The sequence below is a fragment of the Anomalospiza imberbis genome, chromosome 3, assembly GCF_031753505.1.
Source record: "Anomalospiza imberbis isolate Cuckoo-Finch-1a 21T00152 chromosome 3, ASM3175350v1, whole genome shotgun sequence".
NCBI classification, from domain to species: domain Eukaryota; kingdom Metazoa; phylum Chordata; class Aves; order Passeriformes; family Viduidae; genus Anomalospiza; species Anomalospiza imberbis.
The window spans coordinates 38,622,339-38,649,657 of record NC_089683.1 but is presented as its reverse complement, the minus strand read 5'-3'; the positions used below and the strand labels follow the sequence as shown (position 1 = coordinate 38,649,657).

Genomic DNA, 27,319 nt, shown 5'->3' with positions numbered 1-27,319 from the left:
TTTATGAATGTAAGTAACTTGTAGTGCTGGGAAGGATAAGGAAGAAAACAATCATGAGTGGTGAAACACATAACCTGGAAAATAAGGTTCCCTGTGTTCCCTCTTTGTGCTGTCACACCTCTTAATTGCTTGATCTTTCAAACTGAGTTTGGATGTACACCGATTACTTCTCACTATACGAGTGCCAAAGAATCCTTGCGACCTCAGTGGTCTAAAACATACATAAGAGAGCCAAATTTCAGAGAGATCACAAATGCAATTTAAAGCAAAATCTTAAAGCTGTATGAAACAAACATAAGGAAACTAGGTGAGCCTCTGAACTTTCAGCTGCAGATTGTTTTGCTTATGCGCAAGGAGACTTTTCCTTCAGTGTTGATCTTAGGTCTGCTGGTGTGTAGCACTATGCTTAGGTGTGGAAACTGTGCATTTTAAAGGATTATCTTGAAGGGTACCTAGCAGCAGTACCAGAAAGATACTTAGACATATTCAGTTTGTTTAACACTATGCATTACATCTGTTACGGAAAAAAGACCATCCGACCAACCAAAAAACCATCATCCAACCAAAAAAAAAAAGCCCCAACCACAAAACCCAATGGACTTCTCAGTAACTGTAGTGGACTCCCAATAGGTCTAACTTGGACTTTTCTGAGAGTGGAGTTCATTTGATGTGTTATGCATATAAAGGAATACACTGTGATCAGTGATTGATATTTTAAGGTGAAAATAATTCTATAAGAGCTTCTACTGTAATGTATTTTCCATATGTTTCATGTTAGTTGGGGGTGGAGAGGGAGAGAACTAAATTTATTCAATCAGAGCAGTAGAGTGATATTTCAGAAGGTATGAAGCTTCTCTTAATATTACTGAACTGAGAAATTACATAGATCTCTGGGCACGAAGTCCAAAAAATCCCATTCCTAGGGAAAGCCAAATGGGTGCATTTTACTGTCAAACATATTATAATACTGTATGCATTAACAGTTGTTTTATTGGCCTCCAAATGAGGAAGGGATTATAGCTATTTGCACATTTTGTCTTGGTGAGGTAAAAAGGGAGCTACAGGCTTTTCTTTCCAGACTTTGTCAAGTGCTATACACTGTGCCAAAGAGCAAGCTGCATCTGTTCCTTTTCTTTTTTCTTCTTGGGACAAACATTTTATCTCTTTGCTTGGTGAGATATTACTTGATAACAGATTCAGAAAGTGAATTTGCCTTATGTGCAGCATATTTGTGGTAAAGTATGTGTGGTTGTGGTTTTTTTTTCCTTTCTTGTGTGTTTTGTTTTTTTAATGTTACTCCATTTAGAAGCTGATGTGCCACATGTTTGTTAATAGAGGACAATGAATTAAGATGGGAATGTGAATAAGTTGTAATTAAAACAAATATTACTATGCTTCCCAAAAGCCCAAGTTGCTTATGCTTTGGGTGTAGGGTTCAGCTCAGGGAGTGCGTCACAGAAGATGTGGATGACCTGCAACTTAAGTAACTTATGCTGACATGTCTGTATTTTCAACTTGAAATTTTTTTGCTTAGTGAAGATGGGAAAAATGGTAGACAACTTTTCAATGGCATTTATATCATCAAGACTTTAAATGTTTCCTCTTTTGAAGAAGAGTTACCTTTCTTCCGTTTGCTTCCAGAATTACTCTAGGGAAGAGAATGTAATTAGTTTCAGCTAATTGGACCTGAGCAGAGAATGAGGGTATATCTCTGTGTCACTGTATCTTGTCATTTTCTCAGAAGCCCATAGAAGTTCAACAGCAGAGCATCTATCTCCTTCTCTTTTTATTCCCTAACATATTAAATAACTATTCTGTTCCTTTTTAAAGAAAGGCCAGTGGGATCTGATATCAGGCATCACATACAGCTGAGTATGAACTATTTGACTAAAAAAAGAAAGGAAAAGTTTAAAAGGTAGGTATCTTTGCAAAGGATCCTAGCAGGGTTCAGGAAAATAAACTAGATACTTTAAAGTGAAAGTAAGACCTCTTAGCTACATGGTCAAGAATTACTGGAGGAGTTTCTAGCATGAAATATAGAGCTTTAATTTTTGCTTCAAGTCCCCTTTGGAATTTGTAGAACGTTGAATGTTTTGGCTATCATTCACCCTGTAGTCTTCTGAATTCCCTTCTTGTCACGGAGGTGTGGTACAAAGATAGATTTTCTTGCTATATCTCCCTTTCAAAACAGTCTAGTGTTCATAAAGAGAATGATTTTTACAAATTTATTTATCTCTCTAAGTAATTTGAATTTCTTTGACCTACTTTGTTCATGTTCTTCAGCTTTCTAGATGTGAAAACACAGGGAATAGAAAGGGAAAAGAAAGGGAAAAGAGCTATGTCCACTGTTAAATATGACCTCTTTGAAAGTGTTTTCCAAATGAAGTAACACAAAATGGTTGGTATTCTCACTGGTCAGGGCTAGCTATTTCCTGAAACAAACTGATGCCTTCATGCTTCATAAAATCTGTTTCAGGTCTCTTCTGTGTTGTTTTTTTGCCTGAAGATACAATTGATTTTCTGTAGTGCTGATCTGCCTGAAATATCTGAATTAATTTGATAAGTCTGATTATAAGTCGTCATAGTTTTGGTGATACAGCATCCTGTCCCAAATGTGGCATAAAGAGTTGAGAGAAGTAAAATGATGGGAAGTCAAAGTGATATTACTTTTCATTGATAATGCCATCAGAGTGATCCCTAAAATGAATCAACTGCAGAGCTACTGACAGATTTAGTTCCCAATAAACTAGTAGTTTTGCTCCAGAACAGCTGAAAGAAGTGAAATTGCACATGCAAATGGGCAATCAGGAGCCCAGATCCTAGAAGTGGGGTTGTTGGATAATGCAGAGCTCTTTCCCTCTCCAGCCTCTTCTCCTCTGCCCTCTGGCCTGCCCCTTGCTTCTGCTGTCTCCAAGAATTAATTTTAGTTTTGCATTTTACTTGAGGTTTGATGAATTCGAATTTCTTCAACTAAATTTTCTGCATGGTTGTTGTTCGGATGTTTTTTGGTCAGATCCACTACTGTGCACAGATTTTGAAATTAAAAGAAAACCAGCAATGAAATCTAAGAGAATTTTAGTAATATCTCCTTTAGTTACAGGGAAAGCACTAAAACTGTCTGTTTTACGGGTCTGGGATGCCACTACTGAATTAGCTATGGTTGCCCAACAGCTGGGCCATTAACTCCTTAGTCATAAAGTGTATCTGCTGTTTGCTCTAAATGAAGCTTTACTTGGTATTTAGAAATGGAATTTCATCCTGTCGAGTCTGCTGCCCAAAACCATACATTTTGCTTCTGAAACAAACTTTCCTGCCCAGAAATCTTTTGTGAAGGGTGAAATAGGCATCTAATGGCTTTGCTATCATTTTCTAAGTTTGCTATGTTTCTAAGTATAAACAAATTTTCCTACATGAAAAAGAAGCTGCTTACTTAGAAATTCTCAGAGGGTTTTTTGGTTTGTTTTGGTGTGTTTTTTTTTGGTTTTGTCCAGGTTTTCTGTTAACCTCTCAGAATTAGGCTAGTAAAATAAATCTAAGTATTCTTTCATTTCTGAGTGAAAATGGGAGAAGTCATATAAAATCCTCATTATATATCATAAGTGTACGTGCATTCTGTTAAATATGACTATTAGCTTTTTAAGAAAAAAACGAAACAAAACCCATCCAGAAAACAAGATTTCAGGAACTGAAAAAAGAGTTAGTAGTTTACAGAGAAACTGAAAGTAGGGATCAATTAATAGAAGAACTGGTGAAGAACATGTTAATAACTATTAACCTAATCTACTTCATATATCTGTAAAACATCAATTATCTCTATGCTGAAATGCTTTTGGAAGTTTCCAAGAAAGCTGCAGTTCACAGTATAAATTTTTCTCTGAAAATAAGGAAATTTAAGTAAAGGGCTGAATTTGATGTTTTTATTTAAGAAGTGAGATAACCATATGGTGTGATCTATATTTGGTACTGAAGCTGAAAAAAAAAAAAAAAAGAAAATTATGTGGGCAAAATGTTTGGTTAACTAGATTAGGTTTTGAATTAGGTTTTGATTTTTGATGCATCCCAAACTTCCTCTGTTATTGTGAAAATATTTGCTCCTCGGCAACAATTCCTATATATTAAGTAGTATTAAATCCTTAAGAATGTCTTTCTGTTTTCACTTGGGAAACTGTGGAGATAGTTTTAGTGTAGGTTTTCAGTTAATATGCTTATTATTACTTGAAAGTTTTAGTGTAGGTTTTCAGTTAATATGCTTATTATTACTTGAACTATGAACTAAAAGTTAATTCTTGCTTCTTGACTTTTCAGCTGGCTTGCCCTATACTGTGCAAGCTCTGTCTGCAATGCTAATTTAGTTATTAAAAACGGTAAGCTTTACACAGTTTATTGTGGATTGACACTTTTTAGATTGAAAACAAATAAAACACGTTCAAATTAATATCTGCAAAGTCAAAATGGATCTTTTGAAATTTTATAATAAGCTGTATAAGTTATATACATATAATTTAATTGTGTTGTTTTTTGCCTCTCCTAGAGGTACTTTTATAAAAAACTTAAGGCTGGAACCAAATTGAGAGTAAAACAGTTTGTAGGAATTTCCTTCAAAGAATTAGAAAAGTGTATTCAGGGAGCTTGTTAAAAGCCAAGGACTTGACAGAAAAAATATGTAGATGATTTGTGCTGTAATCCTTCACAGTATTGTGGCATCAGAGGACCAAAAAAAGAGAAGCTTGACTATTTAAGTCAGCATTACCTGTCTTTAATTTCATAAAAAGAAGCCAATTTTTACAGAATGGTGTGTCTAATTTCTTCTATAACATAGCGTTATTGTGAGAACAGCAACAGTAGCAAATGGATTTAAGACAATTTTATGAACACGCTTCTCCTTACTCAGAGAAGCTTTTATCCCTGTGCACTTCCTAATCTTTGTGCTGCTGCTGTCTGTCACAGTGAGTTCTCTTGTCCCTAATATTAATGAAAAATATATGCTACGTGTGAAAGTGAATAGTATCCAGTTAATAGTTCACAGCAGAAACTGTGGTAATCTTGTGTTTCATTTCTTGCTTTCAGACACATCAGCAATGTGTGCCTGGTGGCTCTGGTGAAAGTATTTTTGTATATTTTTCCATTAATGACTGTTTCTGACTTCACAGTCTCCCTAATAAACACAACACACCAACAAAAAGGAGAGTGTCTGTTAAGTATTTAACACTTTTTTCCTTCTATTTTTCTTCATTAAGAAAAGATTTTCCATTTAGGAAAAAAATATTTCTTTGAATGTATATGCTCTTTGGAAAAAATTGCTTAATATCAAGCTAATTTATAAGTCTAATTGAGAGTAGCAAATGCAAGAAAGTATAAAACTTGAGTGCAATAAGAATTGGGCTCAAATACTGTATTTCTTGAGTTTAGATCCTGTCAGGGCATGTATCTGTACATTTTTATTTAGCTGGGTGGCCCCACTGCTTGTCTTAAGGAGGATAAAGTTGCTCAGATCTCTAACAAACATCAGGGTTTTTTACCCAGGGTAATTTGATACTTTAACCTCTTAATTTTTATGATTTGAATTAGTTACTTGTGTCTCTTGGCAAGACATGGCTCTGCTGCAATAATAGTACCAAACATTTCTCCAGTAAAAGTCTAATTAACTCCAATTGTTATTATCATCTGATATCAGTACATACCTCAAATGTGTGCGATTGATGGGAAAAAAAAGGAAGTACATGATTGAGGAATACAATTACTGTTAATATTTTGCAATATATTTAGTATACATAAATGCAGAAATTATTTCTCGTTGTAATTGTGAAATATACTAAGGCTTTAGAGAGGCTGGAGTAAGTCTACAGCAGACTGGCTGCTGATATTTTTTTTTTAACAAAAAAAAAAATCTGACGCTATGTATTACCATAAATAAATGCGCTGAGAAAGTGTAAAAATGATGTTTCTACTTTTCACTAAACAAGTTATAAGTGTTTTAAGGAGGTAATGCCTAATGCAGGAAACTATCTGTAGAACTGCAGGCTGAGGCACCATCCCCAGAACTTAATGGAAAGAATCCTATTAACTTAATGAGAGTAACATCATGTGTTGATGTTTTCCTACTGAGGAAAGTGCTAAAGTTTTAGGTAAGTGTAAGCATATGCTTAAACTTGAAACTTTTAGGTTGATGAAACATATTTAAATGCATGCTTTATTAGAATTTTAAGAATTGCAATATTGTGCTGCTATAAATGTATACAGAGAAGTGAATATAAACAGCACCCTAAAATTCCCCTGATGGTACATCTCCCACTGGTGAGATGTATAATCTCTAGCAAAATTAGTAGCTATGACTTGTTATTATTCTTTCCTTGCATGTAGTGAGTATGATATACCATGGATTGTAGATGACTGTTCATTTTGCAGTGGATGGAACACAGTGGATTAAACTCCATTGTGTGGGGAGGGTCAGGTGATGTTTGGCGGTCTTCTGGCAGGTGACTAATGTAGTGGCCTTATGTAGCCATATGCATGTGACCTGCTGTACATTCCCTTTCTTTGTTTTACTGCACGTGTCCTCATAATGTGACTAAAGTGCAAATGTCCCCTGAGAGTTGCTAGAGCTAATTTTTTCAAATGACCACGTATATGCTTTATTTACAGTCTTATAGTGTACATGTGCATATTTTCCTATGGAAGTCTAAACCCATGTATAGGAGAGGGCAGAACGTCCTTCATCCACTTGTGATGGACCATCAAAACAAAACTCAGGAATTGTATGGAGCTTGTATTAATGACCTGATCCACTTGACCTGAAAAGTTAAAATGGCATGGGGCCTCCAAATCCCACAGTTTCTCAGTTTATGAGCTAATGTTAATTTATGGGTAGTAAACATAGTATTTTTTTAACTTCCTGAGTGTACCAGCTTTTTTTTTTTACACTAAATTATTTAAATTATTATATGGTTAGATTTTGATAAAAAATGATACCTTTAATAAAAGTGTGTGTGGTGCCTATTTGAATCAATCAATTTGTGTCCACAGAGGGATATAGTTGATGTTGAGAAATTAGTTAAATCTCTTATATAAAGTACTGGAACCCTTGCTTAGCTACCATGAAAATTCTTAAAGAATGTTGGCAATTGATGCTTTGTAAGTGAAGTTTATTGTATTCCTAAAAGTTTGGCAGTTTGTGTGCCAAATGGCCAGCTCTATTAATGCTGGAACAAATTACATGTTCAAAAATTTTTTTGTGGGACACGGTCTGAGTGGGCAACATGTGGCTGTGATCACTGGCCATATTTACATGATCTCACTCACATCATGTTATCCAGGCTTAGGTCAATTATTTTTCTTGCTGAGGAGAATTTGAGCTTGGATCTCTTGCTTCAAATAGGGCATGTCTCTTAACCAACATGCAGTCACTGTTAGAAGGTTTTATTAGCTACTGCTGAAACTTGTTGTTCTCATAGTGTAGCAGTTAGAACCATTCATACAGAGTGACAGATTCCAATGCCTTAGGTTATGAATTTTCTTTTTCAAATATTTATTTATGTTGATATATATATAATATATAAAACACACAGACATGCATATAAAATATAAACTATTTAAAGTTTTCTATTTGTGCACTAGTGATTCCAAAAATTGACATTATTTTGTTTTGACTAATTATTTGCATTGTGTACATATGTATATATTTATTAGGTGAATAGTAGAATTGGAGAAAAAGTTCTACGGATTTTTTTTTTTTTGCTTAAAAGAGTGATGTGTTTGTATGTCAAAGCAAATGGAGATGTATTGATCTGTTCCCTTGTTTCTGTTAGAATGTATAGTTTTGTTTGAAGTCTTAAAATATCAAGTAAAAAATGTAACTAGGAAGAAAAAAATTTGTATGGAGCAGATTTTTTTTTTAAGATAATATTTAGTATTTTGTTTTTAATTTCTACATAGAGATAGTTTTGGAATGTGACTGGAATACTTTCAAAGAGAGGGTATTCTTCCTTGATTTTATTGTCTTGGATCAGGCCCACTATACAGCCTCTTAGCTGAAATCAAGCATTGAATCTTGGATATTTGATTTCTCATGTTTCAAAATGTCAACATATTTTTTTCGTGATTGATTTATTTGCACAGTAAAGAAATTAAAAAACTCTCCATTTAATTTTTTTTGTTCAATTTATTGAAAAGGTTTGTTCCGTATCTGTAGCTCTTCAGGAAAAAATAACATTCATTATATTTACTGAGTATATTATTGTGACATTGTTCTGTGCTGATTATGCAAGAATACATTTGTCTGTTATACAGACAAATGGACATTTTTCAAAGTGTGGCCAGTTTTATTGGCACTAACTAGAAAAAAAGAGTAGTGATAAAGTCCTTCCAAATGATAACTAAAGGAAATGGATATTGTCTTAACTGTTAGCAAATCCCAAAGCTCCACATTGTCACCTAATTATCTCACCTGTGGGCATCTCAGCCGCATTTCATCTGCAGTCTGATTCTGGGAAGTGTGAAAGTATCATGTGCTTAAAATCATAAGCGGGATTGAAAATCATGTCCCCTTGTGCAGATGGAATAGAATTTTCAATCTGTGATCTCTGACTGTCTCTTCTCTTAACTTAACACTTATAATTAGTTGCATATCACTTATTTTTTCTGAATAAAAGGCATAATTTTTTTTCTTTATGATGCATATGCTTGTCTGTCTGCTTTTGTTTGTCAGTTAAAATAAGTCTCTACTTGTCCTATTATTGAAAAAGTCCTGTCAGTGGAATTGCTAGTGAATAATACTGGTAAACAAGGGAGAAAAATGGCATCTTTTTTTTAAAACAGTTTTTCTTTTCCTTGGGCAAATGCGACATAGGAGGAGACAATGACATACCTTCTTTTGATCTTTTATCTTAAAGATTTTTTGTCATATTTAGAGCTGCAGTCATTGTATTGTGTATTATTGTTGTAAAAAATCATGTATCCAAGAAGAAAAGATTCAAAATTCCATGACAAGTAGAGATGAATGTTTTTTAGAAAATAAAGCTCAGGCTCATAGCACAAATGATGTGCAGTATCTGAGAAAGGGATTTTATTTCTCTCCTTAATACAAGGATTAAATGAAAATGCAATACCTCTTCTCACAAAACAAACCCCACTTTTATAATTCCACCATTTAAAGACATTTTGTGTGTTTAAGTAGTGACAAGGGTATTCATTATTAATTAACATTCAGGAGATAACTGACTGTCAGTTGCCAGTCAGAGTGGAGCTTGGAAGAATGTTGACATTGATTGATGGACATTATTCAGGGACTGTGCACAAACAACCTGCTCAGGTCATCTGAATACATAGAAACATTACAGATCAGCTCCCCATACACAAAAAGCTTGGGCTGTCCTTTCCGAAGGGAGGATATCCTTCCAGGTATCCTAGACTCACTTGATTTTTAAGTTAAGTCTTCACTTTCCTGCACTGTGGTCACCAGTTAAGAAAACTTCAGTTTTGTGTGGTACATATTGGTAAAAAATGTCCCTGTTCTGTTTCTAGCTGTTTGTGATTGTGAGGTGCTTAAGCGTTCAGCTAGAAGCAATATTTTTTATGTTGCTTTTTGGAGTGCTATATGTACTTACCTAATGGATATATACTAATGGAATTTTTTCTATGGGCAGGAGAAAATCCCCAGCCCCTAATTTATATTACTTTGAAATGGTGGAAGAGGTCTTTCAATCTTGCCATCTCTATGGTCTCTTCAGAAGTGGGTTTTAAATATCTGCAGTGATACCAGTTGCATGCATCTCCTGGAATCAGAAATGTATTCAGAGTCAGTTAAATGGAGACACCCTTATGGCATCCTCACATCTCCTTTTAAAGGAAGGTATAAGCAAGCTCTTAGTGTGTCATATACCAATTCCACGTACCCTAAGCTGAGTAGCCTGTGTGCTGTGGAAAGAGTGTCTGAACTCCTCCTGCTTCTTGTGGTGGGCACCTGCTCTTACAACGGTGGTAGTTCTTAGCTAAAGGAACAGAGTATGGTAGTTTATGGGCTGTAGAGACTTTCAGGGAGGTGACACTTGCCTGTGTAAGTGAACAGCCTGGTCATAAACATATGATAAGAACCTGCTTCACAGATACTTATTTCTTGTCATTTTTCTCAATCTTAATTTTTGAATATGCTTCCATATATATCATGGTTGACTTGGATTTATTAACTAAGAGGGCTGCTCATTAAGGTGATTGAAAAGGAGAGCATATGAATGGAGCCCTTTTCCAGTGATTATCCATGGGGGCAAAACTCCTGTGCCCCATGTGTTTCATGACTCTGTAGGTTAAAAATTGGATCTGTCGTGTCTTCTTTAAAATCCCCACAACTTTCAGCTTTGGGAGACATTGCAGTTCTACCCACTCCAGATGGAAGAAGCGTGCTGCTGGGAATCCCTTGCCAATCTCTGTCCCTGATAACAGTTTCTGAAGCATATTGGGGAAATCTGTTGAGAGCTGTTATAATTTCATACTTGTGTGCCAGTTTTCTCTTTCTCTGTTTCTTCCAAATACCTGCTACTGGGGTTTCTTAAAGCTTCTTTGGGGCTGGCAGGGTGTTCCTGCAATGAGGCAGAGCTCTCTGCTTTTACCCAGTGGAAAAGGGCACCCCAAACGTTTCTGTTGCAAAACTGCTTATTTTCCCTTGGGTAAAATCTTCCTTGCTTTATTCATAAAAAAAAAAAAATAATGAGTCCCTTGGGACGGCTTGTGAAAGTAAGAAAAACAGGAATTGGCCCCATGTCATAACCATCTGTTATTAACACAAAGAGCAAGGGCCCAGTCTTGCAGTCCTTGCTAAAAGCAGTTTGTTTAATAGGAATTACTACAAATATGAAAAATGTGTGTTTTCCTCATTACTGTGACAATATTCCCCTCCAGTATTGAAAAAAATAAGTCATCATGAATCTTGGTGTACAATCACACAATTGCATTATTTTATATTGTGGTAGGCTGGGCCGTATACAATAAACATCTCATTCCAAGAAATATATGTATTGCAGTATTTTCAAAAAATCACTTCAGCTACTTTCACACATATGTTTTTCATAGTACATCTTTTTACTTTATGGCTGAATTATGACTGGGTTTTCTTTTCTACTGTTTTTATGACTAAGGTAAACTTATTATTATTTTTTTGTTTTTTATAGCAGCTAGTTTGAAAATTTTTCTCTCTCCTTTAGCAGAAAATATTTGGCTTTTTACTCCCCTGCCCCAGACACACACACTCCCCAATCCCCTCCCCCAATTATAACTACAAGCGTTACTAGAGAACTGAAATAATTTGATCCATCTTGCTATGGCACATCATGGCAGAGAGGTAGTTTTGGTGGCTGTTACTTCCATTCACCTGTAGGATGAACTGCTAGGTTGGATTGCGTTTTTTTTCCCAACTTTGTGACCTCCCCTATATTTTATATTTCTATCTTCATATTTGAGAGGATTATTCCATACTATTCAATACAAACCCCGTATCTCTGTAAAGGATCAGCTTGATGTCTTCCTGTCCATTTGTTTTTCCATCAATTCATCACTAGCCCTGAGAATTATGCCCAGTCCCGGCAAGGTAACTTGAGCCATGAGTGTTAATAGGAGCATTTAATCCACGCTCCTTCACTTCTGGCTATAAATCTGTTAGGCAGAACATGGGTTGCTATAATCCTGTTGATTGCACCTCAGTGGCAGGCCAGTCCCCTGGCAGGCTGTAGTGCCTTTAAGGGTGCCTTTGAACTATTGGTCTGGCACAGAGCACATGCAGCACAGCCCAGAATCTGGGAAAATATATAAATTATGATAGGAGGCTGCGTGTTTCCATGGTGTATGCAGAAAGACAGGAATTGCTGTATTGGATCAAACAAGTGGCTTGTCAAATCCATTACTCTTTTGCCAGCAAATGTCCAGTAGCAGATGTTTGGAAAAAAAAAATTATGAAGGAACATCAGTTTTGCTTTTCTTCAACCCGAAAGCATTCTCTACAGCTCTGTTATGTCTCCTTTATATCCTTTCTCCAGTTATTTTGTCATTCAACTGTTAGAATAATTGTTTTCATTTCATGTAACAGATATATTCCATATAAGCTCCTAGTGTATTTTTATGGTATTTCTTTAGTGTGTGCCCTCAGATTGAAACACATTGGAAATTCTACAGGTGTTTTTATTATTAACTATTCAAGCCTTGAATGTATACTTTGAACTTGACTGAAAAGGCCCTTGAGGATCTGATGTAAAAACATACACAGTAACAACACTAAACTGATTTCTGTGCATTTAGAGATGTAGATTTTTAACAGTTTGATGGGGAGAACTAAATTCATAATTTGTAAAATGATGTGTAGGACAAATACAGTAGATTACAGGGACTTTATGGCAACTTCTGTTTCTGTATTTATAGTCACTTTGGGCCATTGAAGGGTTAACCCTCACCCCCCCTACCCCCCCCCCCCCCCCCAGGCAAGCAGGGTATCACTTTCCTTAAAATGCCATTGGGAAACCGAGATAAATGGTGAAGCATTTTCTGTGTTGACATGATGTTCGCCTGTCCGATTGCATCCTTCCCAACAGACAGCAGAGAAGCAATTACAAAAAAAGACATCTGTGCCAGGGTTTGGCTAGCCAGGGAGGGCAAGCTCTTGTGTTTAAGAGGTATAGAATCCAATCGATGAAAATGTCTGGGCCTGTTAGCACCAATAAAGCTGAAGGCCACTGGGAAGCTCAGGGAGGGTCTTTTGTTGCGAAGATAGAAAAGAGGCCGAAGCTGTGACACTTGGGGAGGAATAGGGTCAGCCAGTACGATCATCCATCTTCCTCAATGGCAGCTTTCTGTCAGTTTTTAACCCTGCTCAGCAGAGGATCTAAACCCCTATTGTTGGCACCAGCCAATTCTCAGCCAAGTGTAAATGAAGTTAATATTCACTGACCTTATGCATAGCCAATGAAGGCCCTTGATGTCATCCTGGAAATAATGTTATCTGACACTTCAAAAAGCAGATGTTGGCAGGTTGTTTGTGGTTTTTTGCTGAGCCAGTACGCAAAGACGCATTGTTTAGGCACCTTGCATTTAAACTGATTTCCATAATAACCACAAATAGGCCTTTTTGACCTGAAATTGACATAGTTATGGTTTTAGTTTGCATATCGTTATATGCTGCTCACAAAGCCTGGCTAACTTGCACTAAGTGGTCAGGAAGAAGTAGCTTGGTTCACTTAGATAAGAAATATATATGGGTCAGTGAGCAAAATGTATTTATGCTGAAAAAACAGTGAGTAATTAAAATAGTTTAAATAGTTCAAAGCAGACATTTTTAGAACAAAATGAAGAATAGCATTTTATTTTGCAATATACCTCCATGAAAGGAAATATATAACAGAAGTAAAAAAAAAAAAAAGTACAGAGGTACAGGCAGCTTTTATTTTAAAAAGCCTATTGCAAGCAACTATTAATGTCTTCCTCTGTCCCCAGTAATATTTGTCATGGTGAAACATGATTATTCTAATATTTTAATTACAGAAAGTAAAATAATTCTTACAGATTCCACTTTGCCAGAAATTTGTCTAAGACAGAAACGTACTGGTGATATCTGCATATTTGTACAGCGCATTTCATCCAGACAGATCCCCAAACCTTCTGCAGACTTCTAGAAACAGAACATATCCTCTTGTGTAAAAGCCAGTATCAAACATATGTTGTAACTCTAGGGTGAAACATTATGGTTCTTTTTAAAGCACAGTGCTATTTCTCAGCAGCCTGTGGTTCTGATTCGAGGAAAGTTATAAACATGTACCACACATGGGAGGTGAAAAGTATTTGATTTGGTTTATTTTTCTTGTAAATTAGCTATAATTCTGGCTCATGTGTCCTTCTCTTAAATGAGATGAGCATAATAACATATGGTAATAAAGTGCAGATGCAGGATGAGTAGTCATTATTAATAAAAATTTCAGCTGTATCAACCAATGAACTTGGCACAACCATGTTTTTCCCCTCTGTACAAAATGCAGCAGCAGGTAACAGAAATCTAGACAATTCTCTATTATGCCATGGTATTGGTGTTAAAAATATGTTTGAATAATGATAGTATAGATAGCACCTTTCAGGCTGTGATCCATTCCTGTCCTTTTGAAAAAGAACTCAAAATATCATGACTTTTTTTTTTTTTTGTCAAAGAATGAGTTAATAGTTGAACAGAGAAATCCCGATAATCACAGTTGCTCGGGAGGCAATTATCTGACAAGCTGGCAAAGATGAGAAATACCAGAACAGATCTGCATCTAATTGAAATCACTCAAATCTGATCTTAAGATAAACAGTCACAGTATTTTTGGAAACTGTGTTATTGATTGTGTTCTTCCCATCAGTTATGTTTGTTTGTACCTGTTAGAGAAGTGAACATGTTTCCTGTAGTAACAGATTTCCTTAGAAACTCATCAGCTAGAGATTTCTCGCTATGTCTTCGCTCAATATTAACTCACATCAGATGGGATTTAACAAAAAAAAAAAAAAAAAGAGAGAAATAAATTCGCTAGGTTCCTGGATGAAATTTTAAGGAATTGGTGATTGATTTTGTTTGAAGTACAACATTGTATTTCATTAGCTTCTGGTTATTTGTGTGATGTCTGTGACATATGATGGCTCAGTCATATAGCTCAGATGATTAAAAGGCTAATTTTAGTTTAGAACTGATTTTAATGGGGTATCTGATAGGACTAATTTTTCCAGACATACTAAATCAGATTCCCCCTCCCTGCCTGCCCCAATCTTATATTCAGTTTATTCTACAATTATTCTGAAAATACATGAATTTAGCTGAAAATTTCTGAAATACAGAATTAGAGCCAGCTACTGAACAGTGTGGAAAGAGCAATGAGCCAGAGAGCACTGAAAGTAATGAGGGACCTTAGTGGGCCTTTAACAAGCCCTAAGTCTGCTAAGCAAGCAAATTAATTTGTTTAAGACTTTACAAAGACCCATTTCTTCTGTAAGTTATATTGAGTAATAAGCAGATTGAGTCACATTTTCGTTTTACTACTCTCCCGTAAATCGGTTCATTTCTGGCTCAGTTTTGTTAGTCTGTCCCTTTGTCATGCTTTATCCTATGAAAAATGTAGAATGCCAAAGGAAACATCAAACTGACCCAGTTCTGCCCTCTCCTCCAGCAGAAATGGATACTGAACTACAGAAGTTTATTTCCTATTTCTGGTAGGAGACTGTGAAAGAGAAATTTGCCTTTGTGAATTAACCCATGGACAGATTGATTCATTTCATCCTGTTGGTATTGAATATTGTTCTTATTTTAGTTGAAAGTTTGCAAAATGCTAGCTTTCCATGGGCAGGCCACTGAGGAAGTGATCCAAAAATAATATAAATTGAAAGTGTTTGGTTTAATGTACTTTTTTATTTGTTTGTGGTTTTTTTTTTTTTTTCTTAAACAAAACAGAACAAAACAAGAAATGCTTTGGAGTAAATGTCAGCAGAAGATTCATTAGGGGATAGGGACACAGGTAGCTGAGGAGTGCAGGGGTGTGGGGAGGTGGCTGGGTCTCTCCAGCTGATGGAAGGCACTACCAGCAGTGGGTTTGCTGGTGGCATTGGTGCTTTGTCTGGGATTCTGATGGAGGCAACCTGTCAGGGACTGTGATCCCGATGTTCTTGCTTGGAACTAGGTTGTTTTTGCTCCCGATTATTCTTATCTGTAAGAGGTGAGGTCTTCAACAGCAGATTTTTTTGGCTGTTTCTATTGCTTATGTTAATATATAATTTTTTGGACTCTGGGTCTCCACAGAAATAATCTGTATGGATCTGAGTTAATTTGCATTGCGTTGTTAGTATGGCTGTGATTTTCTTTGACAGTTACATCAGCTGGGAAGAGAAGAATGGAATTAGATATGAAAAATTGCTTTGTTCTCCAGAGTTTCTAGAAAACATCTTTGAAGCTGTACTGTGAAATCTCTAGCGCATCTGCAGATGATTTGTACTAATAAAAAATAGCCAGCAAAACTCTGTTGGAGAAAATAATATTGGGAGAAAAAAAGCACAGAAAAATCAATTGTGTGAGGAGATAGAATATTTAGTACTGACTCATCTTCCCTAATCAGTAGAAAAATGGATTATATGACTAATAAAGAATCACCTCCAAGAGAACAGTTAAACCATGTACCATTTTGTTGAACAGATCAAAAATATTCTAAATAACCTACCAATAATGAAATACATGATTTACAACGAACAAAATATGCCATATGGATGAAAAAAGGATCAAATGAATGGTGTAAAGCACCTGCTGTCAGATTGAAGCCCGGGAATATATCACTGGGGAGAAGGAAGGAGAGGGTAAGTCAGTTGATGTTTCTCAGCTTCTACCCTATACTTCAGTGTGCCAGGCAGTGGATATGTCAAAAGGTGATGAGCACAAAGGGAAAGCAGGAGCTCTCCTCGCCGTGGAAGGCATTTCATCTGATGGCTGGCATAGCATGGCAAAGTGGTGTCTGAATGCTTTGAACGGCATTCGTTATTTGCACATAACCAGCGCCTCAGCCAGCGGGGGGTGTGCTGAGGAGCCACTGTCACTAATGTCACAGCACCACACAGCCACCCTTGCTCTGCTCCACCAGTTCTTTACTTAGAGCTCTGCCTTTGTTTCGTAACGTCAATAATGCAAATGTACAAGAATGAAGGTGAGGCCTGAACTTGCCCCTTTGAAATGACTGGGAGATTGTCTTTGCCTTTCATAAGCACTAAGGTCTATTTGCTGCCTCTCTTTTGTTTTTTGGGGTTTTGTTTATGGTAACAGTTTTCAAAGTGCCTTTCACACACAGAGAAAATATAATTTTTAATGGATGAAGTATCCATTTTAATAGATGGAATATCAATGGTAAACATTGTGGAAATACTTTTCATAAGTAATAAAAAAATGAAGGGCTCATTTGTAAGCACAGCCATATCCTTACTTAGTGAAGGAGAATAAGGTACATTCTTCCTCTTCCTTCCTGCTCCTCTTTCTCCTCAAATGGCAGAGGGTGTGACAAAAGTTAGGTTTTTATATTACCCATGCAAAAGACCTCTTTGTGTTTTATCCACATGGCAAAGAGACAGGAAAAATACCACTAAAAAAACCCAAAAGCATGATGAAATTTGAATTTGAATCAGCCTAAGGTGATTGGGCTCTGTGTTTTTCATTATGCAGGTTGGAATGTCTCTTTTCTCAATGCACCAACCCAAGTGCCTGCAAAACTGGAAATTAAAGATGAGCTGAGTAGAAGAAGAATGGTTCTGAAGCTGAGAATTTATTGTTTGTTTGGTTTTTTTAAACTTCTTTAGCTTTAGACAAACACACATAACTCATGTAGCTGAAATTAATTGGGTCCCCACAATATCAGTAATGTCTGAAATAAAAATTATTCTTTAATCCTTCTGTATGCATCTGTTCAGTCTCTGAATGTAATTGGGTCATCTTTTCAAAATATTTTCTACAGCTGGGAGGATAAGAAGCCATTTTTTTTTTCCTCAAGTTAGAAATTAGATGGTCATTCAGAAAGAATAACAACAAAGCCATGTGATTCTTGGCACTGGAATATAAAATAGATTACCAATTGCTTTAGAATTAAGATTTTTTTAAAAAAGTAAGAAATTAGCAACTTCATATGCTCAAGCATACTTCGATTTTGAAGCCCATTTTAAAAACCTCATTTAAAATAACCGCAAAGTTATTTTCTTTTTGTATTTGGTTGGTTTGGGATTCTTTTTCTGTGGTTTTTTTTTGGTTTTGTTTTGTGTTTAATATTCTTTTATTTATGACGAACCAGTGTATCTTGAAGGACTAAACCAGGAATCTTAATTCATGTCATATACCAGTGACAGGACTGCTTAGGAAGTGACAGTCTAATCATAATAAATTTGAGCAGCTTTTACCTGTATGTAATCATCATGGGCAAAGTGTCTCCAAGTGTGGGAGAACATTTATTTGTTGCATAGGTGTAAAGGAGGATGTAATTTAACTTGTGGAAACACTGTTACCACTGATGAGGAATGGGGAGGAGAGAAACACCTTGGGGGCTTTGAAAGATCCAAAGTAAAAACTGGGTTTGTATTGCTGATGAATAGAAAACCCATCCTTTTTCTTGCAAACTAAGCATATTTCCTACAGAATTTACCAAGCAGACCATAAGCATGAATGGTTGTCTCTCTTCCATATGACTGTAGAGGCCCTTGTGGATTGAAATCTTTACTGCAGCTTATGTGTGTAAAATACTCTCTACAGCGAGACTGCAGAGGACTTTGAGTACATGAGTTCTTGCTCTTTCACAGCCTCTCCCTTGCAGCACATCAGGGAGCACAGGACTTACATTCCAATGTCTGTGTAATTAGAGTCTCCCTATGGGTAAAATTTAGGTTAAAAGTGAGGAAATATCCTTCTATGCTGAGCAGCAGAAGGCTTCTAGTCAGAGCACACCTGTTCCTCTGTGCTGAAGAGTGCAGGATGAAACAGGAATTGTTGGTGCAGAACAAGCATGTCAAGGAGAATCCAGGTTTTAAAGTGGTTTAAACTAAACAGGAGCAAGTCTTACTCTGTTTGCATGGATATAATCAGGAACAACTGGATGTGAAGACTTCAGTGAACCTTAGCTTGCAAATCAGATGTTTAACTATGAGTTCCAGTGTCTAGCTTCTTTAACACTGAAGGCTAAATGGGGATAAACTACTGGATATGCAATAACAGTCTGGTTATTTCAGAACTGTATTCCTCTGCAGTTTTCTACTTTGCATGTGTTTTTGACTTCCACTGAAGTAATTCACTCTCAGTATGCACCCCCAGAAGTTTGCTGCCCATTTATGTTATGACATCTGCATTCCTGGAATGATCAACTCCTGCTCTGCTAAATTAACTGAAATACCCCATCATTCACTGAGTTTCTTTGCATCACTGAGAGGTAACACTTAATACTATGCTAAAAATAAAGTGCAGGAATTTTGTGAAGTTATGCTGGACAATAAAATACGTGTGAATTTGCATGAAGTGCCTCTTGCCAGCTCTTGTAGTGTTGTCACAAGCTTTATGACTATTTGCTGCTGTACAGTTTCAGCTTCTGCAGAAATATATTTCAGTTTCTATTCTTGAATTTTTTAAGGGTCAGCTGTCAAGCACTTCTGATGTTTGACAAATGTTGTGTAGTTAAGGATATCAAAAGGAGATAATAAATGATAAGGGGTAATCAAAACAGAAAAATGGAAATGCTCATATTTTAAAGTCTCCAATGCAGATAATTAGAGGTGACCCTCCTGCAGTTAACCCTTCTGTATGCATATCATTCATTAGCCAGGGAGTTTAAATTTTTTGTTCAGATGTGTTTTCCAGTTACGGGCTATTTAAGGCTGTGTGAAAGTCCAAAATAATCTGTTTGCTTCAAAGGAAGAAAGTAATGCCTTCTGCACAGTATTATTTTAGGACTAAGAGAATGCCTTTCTATTTTTGTCACAAAGCTATCACCTATGGTGCAGCTGAGGCCTGAAGGGGATCATCTCAACGGCGTTAAAAATGGTTGTTCTTTTATTAATAAAACACCGTGTATTATGTTTGTGCCTGTCTTGTCTGCTTTCACAGAGGTATCTCATTTAAAGTCATTAAAAAGTCATTGATGCATTTATTCTCACCACAGTGTGCTAATAATATTCAAAGGCATCAGTATCTGGCTACTGTGCATTTGCAAAAAGTTGCAGTGCCAGGTCAGCACACATCCTTCTTTTCTATGATGAGGAATATTAACATATTAAGCCAGAAATAGATATAAAATATTTCTAGTGTCAGCTTTCTGTCTTACATTTCACTTTTTTTCACGTTCCTGCCATACTGAGGTAGGTAATTAGTGTATCATATAGATAATTTTACATTATTGTTTTCAATTTGAAAAAATGATTAAACATAGTTTGACAAACTTATAAAATTCTGTAGTAAAAGATAATTCTCTAATATGACCAGGAGTCTCAAGCTCTCCCTTGCAGCCTCAGTAAGCACAAAGATATAATAGAATCTCACAGTACACTGGTAGAAATTCAAAACAAAACAAAATGATGTCTACATCATGGACAAGCAAAATAATTTTCTTCCTATTTGTAAAATGATCTCTTTTAATTTGGCCTCTGGAGCAACTATAAGTTCCTAAAAATCATAAGCTTTGTGTGGAAAATATCACTTTCAATGAAATATTCCAATTTATGCATGTTTTTCTGCCACTACATCTTATTTGCATAAGATAGGTTCATCCATGTTTCTATGAAAACAAATGGTAAACCTCCTGCTGAATTTATTTATCAAGAATTGCATAAAGACTGGATGCCATTTTCTGTTTAGCTATTCCCACTGGGTTTTCACTGGTAGAAGTTAGAAGGTGTAATTTTGGCCTTGGTGATGTGAATGGTGTGAGTCTTAGTTTAATTGGATCAGGAATTGACCTAAAGTATTCTGCTTATTATCTTATATTAATTTTCATGACAGATAGTTGCGATGTCACACAGCAGAGACATCGTGGGTAAAACAGACATCTAGAGGAGGTACATTTCTAAGCCTCACAGACAGTGATTTATTTTAAATTACCTGTAGTAAGAGAAAATAAGTGGTGTAAAATCACTGATGTTTAAAGATATTTCACACCTTGCTGTTAGAAAGAATTAATGTTTTTATTGTATAGTGGTGAAAATGAAAAGGAACTTCTTTCTGTTTTTTAGCATAATTGTAATGACTATCTACATGCACTACCTCCTATAGTAAATTTTGATCTGAACAATGTGCAGGACACTGAACGATACAGGATGAAGGCTTCTCTTTCTATTTTGATTCCATAAATGTTGTCCACTGTCCCAAGAGAAGCGAACTTCATCTGACGTGACTTGACTTTACATCTGCACAGGAGGTTACCCCTTGTAAAAGAGTAGAGTTTTGAATGAAACCTTTGTCTTCAGCTTCCTTGTAATCCTGCAGCAGAGTTCAGCATGTTAGCTCAGTTGGAATAATGTGCTGATTTTCTAAAGATGAAAAAGAAAAACAAATTAAGCCCTTTCCCCATTTTAGGTTCCCAGTTCTGTACTTTCTTAAATTTCACACTACCTGCTTTGGTTTTAGCAACTCTGATTTCAGTCTGTCACCTTCCCTGGCTAAATATAAAAAATTATACACTCTTCTCCTTGAAGGAGAATATTCAAGAAATGCGATCCCGGTGAGAATGCTGTTTTGTAGCAGCAGGGATTCTTTTTTCCTGTCATTTTCTTAATTTGGTCTCTGTTTCAGATCTTTATCAGCACCTGTCCTTTTAAGGAAACAGATTAAAATGTCTGGGGGTAAACAGAGGATTGATTTGGTGTGAATGTGCAGCTTCTGTGCTTTTACAATACATGCAGTTATGAACAGGGATACCACAGACTTTAATGTCCTTACGGACTCTTAGCTGCTTTCCTTCCTTGCCTTTGTGCATGCTGATTTTAGTTCTCCTTTCACTATATTAGGCATAAATTAAATGTATATTCGAAAATATTTTCTTTTTTTTTATAACATAGAGCATGTTGTATAAAATGCTGGATAATGCAGTCAGGGCTGGAGAGGGGCTATTCTTTACAAAACGGTGGAGATATAGAAGAAAATACTGAAGATACTTGGGTTAATAAAGTGATAACAATATTCTGAAATAGTGCAGAATATATTGCAGTAACTCAAATATATTGATGACTCTCTGACTGGGTTAGAGATAAAAGCAGTAGACATTAATTTGCTCTGCTTGCTCTCATTTAATTTCATCATAGTGAGTCACATAGGCATCAAGATTTATATGTGTCTGATAAGTAGTCAGGATAGAGAGTACTAATCATGGTTGTAATGCTTTCTAGAATTCTATTTCTTCTGACTTTGGTTGACATTGTGACTCTAAATACTGCAGATTCTGTAAATTAGTCAGTGGGAGACAGAGGGGGGGCAACCTGCCTCAGAATTCATGCCCTATTCATCAGTATTTAGTCATCCATAGGTTGATTTTTTTAAATTCTCCCCTTCCCCCCATGTCTGGACAGCAGAATGCATAGTGCTTCTCAGGGAATATTTATCAGATTGGAGTGTGCATTTATTGGAAGAAATTCAGGGAAAATAAGTCATAAAACATGCTGAGGGCTTTTTGATTTGGTGGTTTTTTTGTGGGTTTCTTTTTTTTTGGTGTGTGAGATTTTTTGTTTGTGTTTGTTTGTTTGTTTTTCTTTTGCAAGGAACTTATTTATCCTTCAATTCATAGAAAATCATCTTCATCAGTGATCGGTGCAGAATGGAGAGACTTGGCTGAGTCTTACTGGTTCACGTGGGACAACTGTCTCTAGCACAATCTGTTTCTGCTGATGGCCCTAGCACTGACATGACAGGTGCTTGGAAAGCTGCTGTCCCTACTGCCGCTGTTGTTGACACCATTGCAAATTCTTAAAGGAAAGTTGCAGAGAGACTTACTCTAGTTTAAAAAGAAGACCCACAGTTAAAAACAAGGTAGCCTTTTACAGCCTGATCCTGTGGGGTCTCTCTTGGTGTCAAGAGCTTTTGGATGGTCTTAACTGCAGGTGGCAGGTTGAAGGTCTTCACCTCTTTAAATGACTGTGGTATTAATAGGAGAATTTGGTATATTGTGAGGTGTTTGCACATCTCTTACTGAGTCATTTATATGACTTAGGTGTTTGCTGCTGTTGTAGCAGTGGTCCTTAGAGGAGCTACTTTTCCAGGACATGAACAAAGAGAGGAGTGACAGTATTGCATCTAGAAAAAACATGGGAAAAGATAGCTATGGGCAATTTCCACAGCTCTTAATAAGTAGCAAGAGCAAGTATAGCAGAGAAAATCAATAAAAGCTCCTTGTCTACCTTCTTACCTCCACAGCCCTCTCCTGAAACCCACAAGAAAAAAAGATGCAGGAATAAAGCATTTATCTTCAATGTGCCTGTCTGTTAGGTACATCCTATGGCTGACAGCAAGGCTCTTTTCCACTTTATCATTTCATGCTTGTTTTGGTGGAGAAGAGAGTCAGTTATTCTATTTAATTCTATCAGCTGTTAGGAAGTACTCTCTATTCTAATGATATTTTCCTTTGAGCAGTTTAAATTCTTCTGAAATGGCACAGATTTTACTGAAGGCTGTTGTTGCTGTTTAGTGTGTTTCAGCCAGACCCAAGAAGAGGAATCAGTTGCTTCTAGGGTGCTCCTCTACATGTACTTAATGGGAATATATCCCTTCTTTGCTCCTATTTTTCATTAATTAACCAGAGAAGATAGAGAACTTGAGTTGGGTCTGGTAACAAAATTGTAAGGCGCCAGTGTGGGGAATGGATCCCAAACCCAAATTTTGACTTGTGGGGAATGGATCCCAAACACAAATTTTAGTGGTCTTGTTACTGAGCATCCTTCTACATAATTTTCTCCTATGAAGAAGACTGCTTAGCCTGAAAAACTGGACAAATACCTATTGTAGGTAACAGAAGTAGGATGAAATCTCAAAATAAAACCAAATGAGGGTTTGTTCCACTTGTACTTTATACTTCTGCTTAAAACAGAATAGAGGCCATAAACCCTAAATTTTCAGGCTGTACTCTAGCTTATCATGAGTAATGAAATTTGAAACAGAGCAGAGTAACCATCTTTCTGAAACTCTTCATGTGAAATCTAGTTTAATGCCTATTACCACAAAGAGAAAGGTACAAAAATATACATTAGTCTTAGAGGTACTTGAATAAAATAATTTTGAAGAAAAAACAATATTTTGCATTTTTCTTTTCTGAAACCAACTGGAATAATGGCTAAAACAATGACTAAACTTCTGATTTTAAACACTTTTTATGATGTGACATTAGGACATTGTGCATATATTGTTGACTTGGTCGCTTCAGAATTAGGACCTATGAAGACAGACCCAGTGAAAAAGTATGTTAAGTTCCCTAATGAGGGAATAGGAATTCAGAATTGACAAACAGGTTTGATGTACTCAGTGTCAGGAATTCAAACTGAAGAAGACAAGGCAATAATGTGTCAACATGCCTGGAAGAATAGCATACACATTCTCTGAAATAAAAATTACACACTAGAAGAGCTGAGTTGCCATGATGATGAGTTACTGGGCTCATCTTCTTCTAGGTAACATATCTGTTGCCCAGAGAAGGTGTGGATTCCCCATCCCTGAAAGTGTTCAAAACCAGGCTGGATGGGGTCCTGAGCAACCTAGTCTAGTGGAAGGTGTCCCTACCCATGGCGGGGGGTGGGAATGGGAGTTTGGAGCTAAGCGATCTTTAAGGTCCCTTCCCACTCAAACCATTCTATAATTCCATTATTCTTTCAAGAAATAGGTACTTCAAGGGAATATTTGCCCAAGTTCATTGAAATGTAAAATTATTTTATTTAGAGAAAATGACTGCAGCTTTAAAATGCTTTTTATGCAAAAAGAAAATTAGGGAGATAATGCAGATATATGGATTGCCAAATTTTATGCTATTCTTTTATACAGAAAAATTGCCTTTTCCCACTCTACTGACATATTTAAGTATAGCTACAGCCTTAATAAAGTAAACCTAAGCCCTACAAAATTAGGGTAACTCTACAGAAAATTAGGAACTAAAAGGAACAGAAGTTTGCATTGCCTGTTTGACCTTCATGAGAACAGCAGTGCTATCAATCTTTTAAGTTTAACAGAAGTGGTATAAAATTTGAGGAGGAGACATAAATTTTGCTGCATATGCAAAAAGCTGCATGTAAATGGGCTATATACCTGTCAAATCTTTAGCTGGACAATATAGACTGAGATAATACCACAAGTCAATCTCTTCCTCAAGTTTTGTGTTATTGGATTTGATTTATAGTAAAACCACATAAACCCCACTTAATCTTCTTGAATTCTGGGTCTGTCTGAGGTTTTGCTTTGTCCCCTGTTCTCTTCTGACTTTCTCATCTGAAGGAGCTGCTTTATGTGGAAACTGCTCATCTACCAGTATAACTTGGTATTTGTTGTCTTCATTTGAAAGATTGTGGTATTTTTTCTGGATTTTTTTTTGGGCTTTGTTTATTTGGATTTTTTTAAAGCAGGTCAGTGTACACAAATTCTTTTATTTCTATGTAAAATCTTAATTCTGCCAACCTGATACAAATGCTACAAAGAAAAAAGGAGTATTTTATTTTGATATTCCAATGGACATAAATAAAAGTGCTATGTACTTACGCAGTGTCAGGAATAATTTATATTAATTTTTAGGACAATTACTATACGATTGATTAGACTGTGAGCTTTGCTGCCAAAGGATGTTGTAGAAACATAATCACGGAAAAGGTCAAGTATCTGTATTTCTAAACTGTACAGCAGAAACCCTTAGTTCTGCAGACCAGTTACGGCTGACAGAAAATTTTATAGCAGCTTCACTGCAAACACAAAGCAGATGCTGTAAGTGAATGCAGTTAAAAAAAAAAGCAAAAAAAAAGCAATCAGTACTGCAATCCTAGCAATACCTATTTTCACATTAAATTCCATTTCTTTTTCACAAGCTCCTATTATCAGACTTTGATGAAACAGGTTTTTTTGACTGCTAATCCACAATACGTGCTATGTTCAGGACTGAAGGAGAATGAGTGAAAATCCAGCACAAAGTAGGGGCTGTTTGAAATCTCTGGTACTACTGGAAAAACGTAAGTGCAAAGCACAAATTGGTGGATATATTGGCTTAAGTCCATCCTAAGGTTCTTGTTGGGAATGTTGCTGGTTGAAAACCAGTATTCCTGCAGTGCTGATATACATTTGGGCTCATTCTTGCAAATATGTCCAGTAAAGTCACTCTTAACATCAATTGTGTTTGCACACATAGTTAAAACCTCTCACTGCATTTGAAACAGATTCTAGTGACCTTTGCATTCTTTTTGCATCTTATAACTCCTTATTCTGAATAACATTTTGATTTCACAAAATTCACAGTACTTATAACATATCTTAAAAGCTGCGATGTAAATTCAGACGAGAGTTTCAAGCACTTATGGGCCTTACAGGACATGGAAACCAAAAGGGCACAAAAGTGCACAGAGGTGCTTTATTAATTCAGTGTGAGAATTAGTTGCTAGGCAAAGGGGTGGGCTCACTTTGTAGTGCAGGAAATAGCATGTTTTCAGGGTTTCCCAGATCCCTCAGAAAAGTTCATAATTAATAATTGTAGCTTTATACATATATTGGCAAAAAACCTAATAAATGGCTTCTGCATCTGCTATTTCAGTGATTACATAGGTTAGTTTGTTCCAAAGGAAGAAGAAGGATGAGACATGTAAGGACAAATAGAGGGTTTTTTTAATTTCACTTCATAACAAAAGTGTACTTGATAAAGTCTTTAACAGTGCAACTCTTGGCAGTCACTAATAACTGAGTATGTTTACTTGCTCTTTGGTGCTCCCAAACTATTTGCTACTCATACCATTCATCTTTGGCTGAATGATAGGCCAGTAGAGAGGGTTGTGTCACTGAAATATGAATGATTGTGAAGCATGCACATGTGTACACACATGCCCACAAATTAAGATTCTTCAGGTGTGTGTCCTATCTGTACTGCTGCTGTAGTGCAGGAAATTGCCAGCTAGCATTTGTATTCATAGCAAATTGGTTTTCATCACCATCCACATAAATGTCATAATAGCCTAATACAGTCATAAACTTGACTGCACCGTATTTTATTTTGAATTTAGAGTACTAGTTACAGTACACCAGTTCTTTGCTCAAAAGCTCAAATATGCCAACCTCAGCTTGATATCTCATTCCCTGTAGGCATACATTACTCATTTTGGCTCAATCACCAAGATTTTGTGTGACAAGCTATAAAAAGCTCTACAATGCTATGTGTATGGATCTAGGTGGATCCAGCTATTATTAAAGAATTTTGGACAATCCACTGTTCTAATTTCTCATCGCTACCTAGCCTCATAGGAAGCTAGATGCATATGAAAACAGGAGATATTTTATGAGGCTATGAAGCTGGGTGCCATTTGAGGATTACTGGTATTTCTTATGACTGGATACTTTATGTTAGCATGCCAGGACAGGTAAGCAAGAGAAGGATTTATTTGAAGCTGTCGCCTGGAGAGCAGTTCCACTGACCGTTTGCAAGAGGCTTGGGTTGGGTTTGTAAGCATTGTTTGTCTGGTCTTGTTTGAGGTGCGGTATAGTGTACAGGGTGTAGGTTGACAAATGTGATACAGGAGACACAAAAGACCCATATTCTTTTGGGCCATTAGCTTGAGGATCTGGCAGGATAGCCTTTGGCAACTGGGCACTGAGTCCTGGGTCTCC

General features: G+C 36.4%; 1 protein-coding gene across 10 annotated transcripts in view; it reads left to right on the top strand.

The window, feature by feature from the left end:
- EPHA7 (EPH receptor A7) overlaps positions 1–27,319 on the top strand; it is a 164,030-nt gene that overhangs the window by 12,084 nt on the left and 124,627 nt on the right. Inside the window, exon 4 of one of the 10 annotated variants that reach the window (XR_010997134.1) lies at positions 26,949–27,072. The exons of 8 other annotated variants lie outside the window; for them this stretch is intronic. Coding sequence is in view for 1 of the 2 variants with exons in the window: in XM_068184085.1 (XP_068040186.1) it covers positions 6,013–6,125 (113 nt within the window). In the remaining variant the exon portion in view is untranslated. Of the gene's footprint in view, positions 1–6,012; positions 6,249–26,948; positions 27,073–27,319 lie in introns of those variants that run through there. One more of the 10 variants, XM_068184085.1, reaches the window with a different exon arrangement.